This window comes from Dipodomys ordii, unplaced genomic scaffold, assembly GCF_000151885.1.
Source record: "Dipodomys ordii isolate 6190 unplaced genomic scaffold, Dord_2.0 Scaffold113, whole genome shotgun sequence".
Lineage (NCBI taxonomy): Eukaryota > Metazoa > Chordata > Mammalia > Rodentia > Heteromyidae > Dipodomys > Dipodomys ordii.
This window is the reverse complement of record NW_012267329.1, coordinates 3,885,977-3,896,268: the sequence shown is the minus strand read 5'-3', so window position 1 is coordinate 3,896,268 and position 10,292 is coordinate 3,885,977. Positions and strand designations below refer to the sequence as shown.

Below are 10,292 nucleotides of genomic sequence, written 5' to 3'. Positions count from 1 at the left end.
AAAAAAAAAAAACAAAAAAAAACAATGCATACTAAAGCTCAGCAGTCCAGAGGAACCACCCAAGAAAGTTTCTCACTTTTTTTTTTTTGATCCGGTCATGGGGCCTGAACTCTGGGCCAGGGTGCTATCCCTCAGCTCTTCAGCTCAAGGCTAGCGCTCTACCACTTGAGCCACAGCGCCACTTCCGGCTTTTTTCTTTTTGCTTATGAGGAATTGAACCCAGGGCCTCATGCATGCAAGGCAAGCGCTCTACCACTGAGCCACCTTCCCAGCCCAAAGTTTCTCACTTTTAAAATGAGTCTTCCAGGCTGGGAATGTGGCTTAGTGGTAGAGTGCTTGCCCAGCATGCATGAAGCTCTGGGTTCAATTCCTCAGTACCTCAGAAACAGAAAAAGCCGGAAGTGGCATTATGGCTCATGTCCTAAAGTACTAGCCTTGAGCAAAAGAAGCTCAGGGACAGTGCCACGGCCCTGAGTTCAAGCCCCAGGACTGGTAAAAATAAATAAGTAAAATAAAACAAGTACTCCATTTTATGGAACTGAAAACTAGTAAATCTTTACCCCCAGGAAAAAAGTGAAGTCATCATGGGCTGAGCAGACCTCCTGCTGAGCAGCTGTCCTAGAAACAGGGCAGTAGCTTCAAACAAGAACTTGCAGTGGAGTGGGTGCCTCTCACCTGTAATCTTAGCTACTTAGTGTTAGGTTTTTAAAAAGAGGTAGCTGAGTAAGAACAGCACCACGCACGTGGCATTCAGGAAAGGGGTAGGTTTATTCATCATTCTGGCTGGCACCAGGCAATCGTGGTGGGAAAGAGCTGGGAAAGAGAGAGAGCTGGGAAAGAGAGAGAGCTGGGAAAGAGAGCGTCTGGGCCTGGGCTAGGTCTTATCTAGGGTATGGACGGAGAAAGGTGTGGCCACATCAAATTCAGATGTGACCTCAGCGGATGCAGATGTGACCTCTTCCAGGTATGCCAGTTGCCTAGGTAATGCAGGTACTGGGTGGAGACTTTGCTAGGAGGAGGGTAGGGTCTGCTCGCCATCCAGGAGCGGACCTTACACTTAGGAGACTGAGAACTGAGAATCATAGTTCAAAACCAGCCTGAAGAAAAAAGTCTGTGAGACTCTTACCTCTGATTAACCTGGAAAGAGCCAGACGTAAAGTTGTGGCTCAAATGGTAGAGCACCAACCTTGAATGAAAAAGCCAAGGGAGAGGAGGCAGCCCTGAGTTTAAGCCCAAATAATGGCACAAGCATGATCATATGCTCCCCTACCCCCCACAAAACAAAAACTACAACTTGCAATGGGTTTGTGTGACTGATTCAGAGTGGATCCCAGGGTTGACACTCTTATACACTTAGCCATGGTGTTCTTAGCACTCACACCATGCCATCCCCAGATGCCCTTTCCTTGAATATAAATCAGTGCCTGGGGCCCTGAGGGCTGGGCTTTATTCAGACCACCTTCTTCATTCTTCTTTGCCATCTGACCTAGACTTCTGCTCTTTCTGGGCCCCATTGGTAAGCCGTGGCAGCAGTTACTTGAAAGGGCTGTTTTCTGAGAGCTGGGATGGCTGTAAGGCACACATAGGCTACTCCCAGAACCTACTAAGCCGTGTTAGTTCCGTGGTCCTCTATTCGATGTAAAGAAACATGAGGATGGCTGCAGACTGCCAACAGCAAAGCAGCTCAGTTCCCTTGTGGCTCATAAAGTAGCTTCAGGCAGGTCTTGGTCTTCCCACTCCAGCCTACTAAGAGGTCCCTCTGGATAGTGCAGCCTTCTGGCCATTGTTTAAGCAGCAGTTCTGTGCTTTGCAAGACACTGAATTGACTAACTCATTGCATCCTTTAAAGAAAAAAAATCGAAGCCTTCGAGATGGGGAGGAGAGAGCATAAACAGAGAGGGCAGTGCCCTGTCTGAGCACAAAGGCCAGATTATCCTTCCCTTTTTGTCAGAGCTTAAATGGAAGCCTATCACTTTTCCCAGCCACCCTTTTCATATGACCAGCTCTCAGTTATTACATCTGAGCCCGAATACAGCACAGGTGCATCAGATTCCTAAGGGCCACATAGAAGGGAGACGGCAGCCTTGGCCTCGGAAGATAGCCATGCCCTTCTTATTTACCTGGTTTCCCCAAACCTGGCTCAGGCCCATTTCTTCTCCAGTACCTCCATGGGGGCTGGCAGGGGCCACTTTGCCTCACAGACTTGGCAGGAAGGATGGAGTCAGTGTTGACTGCTCTGTTTACCATGAGTCTCTGGGAAAGGCCTGTCTCCAGATTATTCTCAGAATCCTCTTCTTCAATGGAAGAAGAAGACAAGGACAGAAGAGCCATGGGAGCATACTCTGCTTCTGCCTCATCTTTGGGACTCTCTAGAGATAAGAGCTGTGCTGTGGGCTTCAGCTCTGATTCTGGGACTTCTCTAGCTGTGATCTCCGACGTCCTAGTTAGAGGCCACCAGGTAGGGCCTGCCAAGGGGCACTGGCAAAGGCAACCCTGGTACAGTTGCTGGCAGCAGGCACGGGGGTGGCATGAAGGGCACAGAAACAGAGTGTCTGCAGGAGGCCCATTGGTGAGGCATCCAGGGACCGGCCTCAGCAGGGAACAGCAAGGGGCCCAGAAGGGTTCGGGGTATTCCCTCATACAAGGCTTATACAGCCTCTCCATGGCCTTCTTCCAGACTGTGAGGGGTACTTGCTTGACCCCATCTACAGGCACTTTAGCTGTCATGCCATTCCAGAAGTAAACAATGATTTCTTCTTCCTGTGATACTATATAATAGAAAAGGGAAACATTTTGTTATAGTAGCTCTTCTCAGGATGAGGGATCTCCTGTCCCCAGAGCCAGAGCTTCAGCCCCATCCCTCTACTCTACCTGCCTTGCTCCTCACAGGCCCCCCTCTTCCTGGAAGAGCCTATGGGAAGGTCCCTGTCACCTGGGTCACGCTGACCACCACTTCTGCATGGACTTGCTAGAGCTTTCCTGTCTTCTGGGCTATAAGATGGCCTAGAGGAGGCCCATTTTTCATGTGAAGCCAAATGCTTCCTCAATAGAAAGCTCCTGTCATTCTGTGAATTACATTTGTGCTGCCTGGCATCCTAGAAATGTCTAGGAGGGCTTGGTGAGGGATGGGTTCTTGTATGAGCCCAGAATAACCTCACCATACTGCAGTTCTGCTAACCAATATAGATGCAGTAGTTTTAGGTTATTTTCTGTGATTTAAAAACAAGGCTAGGGATGTGGCCCAGTGGTAGGGCACCTGCCGAGCAAGCATCAAGGCCCTGAGTTCAACCATCACCACAAAAGAGAGGAAAACAATGTTAATGTTATAACTTGGAAGATAAAAACCCTATATCTGTTGTCACCCCAGGGTTAAGATGCAAGCAGGTGTGTACAATTTTTTTTAAATTTTCCCCCTTTTTCTGACAGTGCTAGAGATCAAACCTAGGGCTTCATGCATACTAAACAAGTGCTCTGCCACTGTGTCACAACCCCAGACCAATAATTCTTTCTTCAATTGCTCTGTCAGCTATGGCCTGATCACTAGGCTGGCTCCTGGGGATGGATTGGTTAGAGCAGCTTCCTTTACCTCTCTGTGAGCCTCCTCTCATCTCCAAGCCTGAGAGAACAGTGCCAGGGCCATACCGCTGTCGGTCTGGCCCCCAGCAAGCCAGCACCTTGTCCCCAGGTTGCACTGAGTATCCCACAGATGGTGAGAGTCGAATGACATCTTCTTCTAATACTATACTCTGCCACTGGGCTTGCAGCTTTGGGCCTGTGGCAAAGGGAGCCTCAAATTTCACAACCAGGGCCCCTCGCCTCTCCACCTGTGTGTGGGAAAGAAAGCAGAATACAATTTGGTATTAGCCAGAACCAATGCTCCAGAATAAGGCTCTGAGTCTCCATTATGAAGAGGACCCTGAAAAGAAGGAATGAGGGTGGGAGGGGAAAAATACTCCCAAAGCCAGTCAAAGTGGAGATAAACAGCCAATGGGACTATTGCCATTCTATCTCTTCTTGCTACCACCATCTCTGGTTTATCACTCTCTGCCTTTCTTTGCCATTCTCTTTCTATTTTTCTTTCCTTCTACTACATTTTAAGCTGAAAAAAATGCTTCTCTCTTTTCTTTTCTTTTTGGTATTGGAGATTGAACTCAGGGCCTCAAGCTCTCTCATTTGAGCCACACCCCAATTCTTTTTTTTAACTGTATTTTTTTTTTGTCTTTTCATTTTTAGTACTGAGGATCGAACCCAGGACGTTGCACTTGCTAGGCGAGCGCTTTGCCACTGAGCTACATCCCAGCTCACCCCAATTCTTTTGATTTTAGTGTGTTTCAGAATTCATGCTTTTGCCTAGATTGGCCTAGAACTGTGATCCTCCTATCTCTGCTTTCTAAGTAGCTATGTTTACAAATATGCACCATCATACCTCGCTGTAATTCTTATTTTTTGAGAATTAGTCTTCCTTCTGCTGATCCATATGCACATAATCTGACTCTGAAAAGTCCAAAGAAATTAAGTAGTCACTGAATGAAAGCCCCAGCCTGAATCCTAGCCTGCAAGAACGAATAAATGCTGAGTTATTCTTGAAGCATACACACCTGTGGGAAGCACATTCTACTACTCTTTCTCAGTGGTAACTCAACAAACTGAGTTTTTCCTAACAAAATACTTTGTTTTGTTTTTTAGTGCTGGTACTGGTACTTGAAACCAGGGTCTCACATTCTTGCTTGGCTTTTTTATTCAAGCCCACTCTACTGCTTGAGCCATGACTTCATTTCCAGATTTTTGCTGGTTTATTGGAGATAAGATTCTTACAACTTTTCTGCCCTGGCTGGCATTGAACCATGATCCTCAGGATTCAGTCGCCTGAGTAGCTTAGATTACAGATGTGAGCCAACAGTGCCCAGCCAAAGTACTTTTTGTGTATGTGTATACCAGTACTAGGACTTGTATTCTAAGCCTGGGTACTGTACATTAGCTTTTTCACTTAAGGTTAGTGCTCTATCACCTGAGCCACAGTTCCACTTCTAGCTTTTGTTTTGTTTTTCCACTTCTACTTTTTTGGCGCTTAATGGGAACTAAGAGTCTCACAGACTTCCCTGCCTAGGCTGACTTTGAACCACATCCTCAGATCTCAGCCTCCTGAGTAACTAGGATTAGAGAGGCATGAGCCATAGGTGCCCAGCCAAAGTACTTTTAATATACATTTTCTTCACTGTTATGGGTTAAATTGTGCTTCCTCCCCACTTGTTGCCAAATGTATATGCATAGCCTTCATAATGTTGCCTTGAGAAATCATTCCAGGCCAAACCAGGGTAAGGTCATAATGAGCATGGCAGGCCCATAACCCAATATAGTGGCATACAAAGATTACCAGCAAACACTGAAGCTAGAAGAGGGGCATGGAACAGATTCTTCCTCATAGCCAATAGCTGGACTCAGAACCTCAAGAATGGGATACACACCTTTGAAGTCTATCTGCTCAGGAAGCTGAGATCTGAGGATCAAAGTTTAAAGCCAGTCTGGGCAGGAAAGTCTCTTATGTCCAATTAACTACTAAAAGAAACGAAAGCAAAGCCTGAAATGGTACAGCACTATCCTTGAGCATAAAAGCTCAGGGATAGTGCCTAGCCCCTGAGTTCAAGCCCTAGGACCAGCACCAGGGAGTGGGGGGAACAACAGATTTCTGTTGTTTAAACTATTCCATTTGTGATGCTTTGTTATCCATCCCTAGCAAAGTAATGATCTCACTGATATTACATTCTCACTTCTACAACCTGGCTGTGGAAGATCTGGTTTTACTCAAGCAACCAAACCTTTGGACACCTACAATAAATCAGGTAATACAGAGCCATCCAGAGGAGCATACCAGAGAGATGCTAGGAGTCAGGGACTTACCTCTGGAGTGCTTTTTATCTGAGCCAGGTAATAAAAGCCATCAGGGTACCTTCTTGCCAGGACCCAGGTGCCAGCAGCGTCTCCAATTTCTCCAGGCTGGCTGAGCCTCTGTTGTGCTGAGTCAGCAATGTGGAGACCAGGATGATAAGAATCTTTCCTGGAAAAAAAAATTAAAACATGAAAATAACCAGGCCCTGATGGCTCATGCCTGTAATCCTAGCTTTTCAGGAGGTTGAGATCTGAGGATTACAGTTCAAAGCCAGCCCGGGCAGAAAAGTCCCCATGAGACTCATCTCCAAATAGCCACTCAAAAACTGGAAGTGGTGCTGTGGCTCAAGTGGTAAAGAGCTATCCTTGAGCACAAAGAGGCTCAGGGACAGTGCTCAGGCCCTGAGTTCAAGCCCTACAACTGACAAAAAAACAAAACAAAAACCATGAAATTAAGTGGAGGAAACACAAGCCCTTAAAGACATCAAGCAAATTGTTCCACACTCATATCTGAGTAGCACCATGATCATGTAAGGGACATATAAGAGTGTGTATGAACAACAGAAACCCATGTGGCAATCTATTACATACCATAAGAGGAGTAAACTTGTGGGAACAGTTGAAAGTGAGGACAGGAAAGTAGACTGTTTTTGTTTTGTTTTGTTTTGGATTGGGGGTTTTGTTTCAAGGTATCCAAAATGTAATTAATTCTGAAATATTTAAGTTCATTAAAGCTTGCTTTGAGACCCGACAAGAAACTAGGAAAAGCTGCCTGGCTATGACTCCCCAGGCAGTATGTGAGATTCCAGGGTGCAGCATAGAAGTGTGGATGAAAGTACTAAAGGAGAAAACTGCAAAGCCCTTGACTGTGGAGACAGGAGGAAGTGCTGGAGCAGGGTCAGCAGCACAGAGCAGCTGACTATGGGTTTATAGAGCAAGCCAAGGACAGACTAGCTCTGGGGAATTATGTGGACAAGGCTTGCTGGCTGCTTCCACTGGAAGAGCTAAGTGGGAGGGCTTGGGATTTTGAAGAAAGTATTTTGTGAGCAAATATGAATACAAAGATGCTTAACTTTGCCTTCAACAGGAGCAAAGTGGATGCTGGTGGCTTATACCTGCCACCCCAGCTACAAGGGAGGCAGTGATCAAGAGGATCACAGTTTGGGGCCAACTCAGACTAAAAGTCCCTACCCCAACCAGTAGGTAAACACTGAAGTATGTGTCCCTAATCCCAACTACACCAGGAAACATAAATAGAAGGATCATGGTCTAGTCTGGCTCAGGCTTGGAAAAAAAAAAGAGCCTCTATCTGAAAAACAACCAGAGAAAAGGGGCTGGAGGTATGGCTTCAGTGCTAGACTACCTGCCTATTTAGCACAAAAACCCTGAGTTCAAACCTCAGTGCCACATGCACGAACACATATATAAAAGGAGTAATTAAGAGCCATCATTTCAGGTGATGTTTCCCTTCCTTGAGAAAACGGAATTAAATGAGTAGCATGGACCTGCTCCCTGAAACTCACGTAATTTCTGTGTGTTGCAGGCTGACGTTCCTTCTCCTCTTATAGTCATACTTTAGGCAGCTGACTGAGAATACTATTCGGGAAAATTGTGGACAGCTGAAAATCTTCAACTGCCATTTAGGCTTCAGATTAGGGAGTCTGATGGTTGTGAGCTCACTTAGCCTCTCTGTTTGAAAAGCACCTGGCATACAAGCAGCTCAGGACATGGGGGTGTTTGTCTTCTCCTGCCCCCTCCAGTGCCAGCGACCCCTGAGGGTAAGCAATTCTTCACAAACTCTGAGCCTGATGACCATTGGAATTCATATGGAATAAATGCCCCCACCTTAGCTGTGAGTTGGAGAAACCCTGACTTTTCCTATGTACCACAGCATGCATCAGAGTTGACAACAAAACCAGCTAGAAACTTCATGGTTGGTCATCCCTGATTGCCTTCCCCCACAGCTATGACAGCCACAAATCTGCTACAAGTGGGACAAAAGCCAGATCCCCTGGGGGTATGGTGTTGTCGGTGCTAACAGGCTTAAACACCCACATAAATTATAAGCCAAACAGTAGAGACCCATCAGCCCTCCCAGGAAGCAAGGTAGCCCTCTCACAGAACACATTTAAAAGCAAGAACACAGGCAAAAGGGCAAGGTGGGGGCAGAGGCTGGTACCTTGTGAGAGTGTAGTGCCTGGGGAGCTGGGGCGCCTGCAGGGCGAAGGGACAAGTGAAGGAGAGGTCCCAGGGAAGAGCAGCGCAGTTGAAGTCAGTGGCCTTCAGCATCCGGGCCACACTGCAGTATTTGGGCAAAGGCAGCCCAGGATCAGTGGAGGATTGCATGGCCTTAGGAGAAACCACCTGGAAAAGCATCACCATTATCTGAGCTGCAGCCTACAGTCCAGCAGAGGGCGCCTAGGTGGGTGGGCTCAGCTCTGGGTTAACTGCATCCGGACAAGGCCTCTCACCCCCACCGACACCCAGAGTTTCCTCTTTAGATCATCTGCCTCAGAGACCTCAGGTCAGGAAGCAGGGGAGGGATTAAAAGAGCAGACGCTGTGAATTTTAGAGAAATCCTGCTTTAAGTCCTTCTAGGCTGCGTGCTCACTCGTCTTCTAAAGCACCTGCTTAGGAGATGTCATAGAAAACACCTGGTGCATAAGTAACACAATATTCATTAGGCTTTGCCTCCTTCTCCCCAGCGGCAAAGTGTCCTGGGGGCAAGTCCATTCTTCTCCTCACAAACCCTAACCCAAGCCACAGACCTCACTCCTAACCCAGTCCACCTACAGGACTAAACTCTGGCCCCAAACTCTGCTGAGATCTCAGGGCCATCCCCCTCCATGGACTTGTTCACAGGGGATAGCTGCCACCCACAACACAACTGTGCTAGCCCTCCAGAGCCCTGTTTGTTACCGCCCCGCCACTCGAGTCCACAGATTGATCCCATAGGACTTACCCACGCCTGTAAACTTGACCTCCACCTCAGCCTTGTCCCAGCCTCTGACCTTTCGACAGAGTTTAGGGCCTCAACCCAACAGATTCCTGGTTGCCAAGCAGGGTGCCAAGCAGGTTACCATGGATGCAAACCAGCAGGGGACACTGAGATTATGCAGGCACTGAGCCTGTGCAACAGGAGACTTGACATAGTCTCTCCCTTTCTTTTTGAAGAGAGGAAGAAGGAGGGAAAGGCTTCAATTCCTGAAGCTCAGTCCTCCCAACTGCCAGAAGAGGTATTAAAATATGGTAGGAGGACCTCATGGACATAGGTGGGGGTGGCGGGACCTGTGAGCCAGGAGCTGACACCACAGAGACTCAGGGCTGTTAGCTGCCTCCACCAGGCACTAGGCTGGGGAGGAGGGAGCCACTGTCGAGCCCAGGGACTCTTAATAATTTATCATACTTTAAAATAGATAACCTAAGGCACTGGGCATTTTCACAACAGAGAGAGGACTCTACTGAGGAACAGAGATGTAGTGACCACCACAAGTGTAGGGAGTGGACACTGATGACCAAGGGGACAGAAGTCGAGATTGTCTGAGTATTGGAACATTCATGGAGGAGGCTGGTATTTGGAGGCATCTGATGTTTATGCTCCCCCAATTATGTGCCTAGCCCTGTGCTCAATGGAGAATACCAGAAATGTATGTAGGGATATTTGTACTGTCTCATCCACATCCATTCCCTTCTTCCACTAGTTCTGTCTTGGGATCCATGTGCCAACTAGACTATCAGATCCAAAGGTAGGATGTATGTCAATCAGCACATCCCATCCTCCTGAAGATAGAGGCTCAAGAACATTCCTGAGCCTCTCCAGTCAAAATGAGTCTGAATACCTTTATGTATATGCCTGTCCTGGGGCTTGAACTCAGGGCCTGGGCACTACTGTATTCCTGAGCTTGTGTGCTCAAGGCTAGCACTCCACCACTTGGGTGAAAGCTTCACTTCTGGCTTTGGTAGTTAGTTGGAGATAAGTCTCTCACAGATTTTCTTGTTTGGGCTGGCTTCAAACTGTGGTCCTCAGATCTCAGCCTCCCGAGAAGCTAGGATTACAGGTGTGAGCCACCAGCACCCACTAAGTCTCAAGACTTTAGCTGGGAATTTTGGCTTATAGACTTTCTCTTTGTTTCAATGCATAAAGAAGCATATAAATCTAAGAGATTCTAATAGCCTTTTGGGAATACTGAAGCTATTTCCAGAGAAAAGTCATAGAGGATAGACCTAAAGAAAACTAGTTGTGGGGCTGGGAAGTTGGTTCAGTGGTAGAGCGCTTGCCTTGCATGCCTGAGGCCCTGGGTTCGATTCCCCAGCACCATATAAGCAAAAAGAAAAAAAAAAGCCGGAAGTGGCGCTGTGGCTCAAGTGGTAGAGTGCTAGCCTTGAGCTGAAGAGCTGAGGGACAG

The 10,292-nt window shown here is 47.3% G+C and overlaps 1 protein-coding gene across 1 annotated transcript in view; it reads right to left on the bottom strand.

Moving 5' to 3' along the window:
- LOC105995003 (chromosome unknown open reading frame, human C11orf16) overlaps positions 1 to 8,232 on the bottom strand; it is an 11,182-nt gene extending 2,950 nt beyond the window's left edge. Inside the window, 4 exon segments of the mRNA XM_013028679.1 lie at positions 2,121 to 2,768; positions 3,587 to 3,824; positions 5,899 to 6,055; positions 8,066 to 8,232. Coding sequence (XP_012884133.1) covers positions 2,121 to 2,768; positions 3,587 to 3,824; positions 5,899 to 6,055; positions 8,066 to 8,232 — 1,210 coding nt within the window.
- Between the last annotated feature and the right edge of the window lie 2,060 nt (positions 8,233 to 10,292).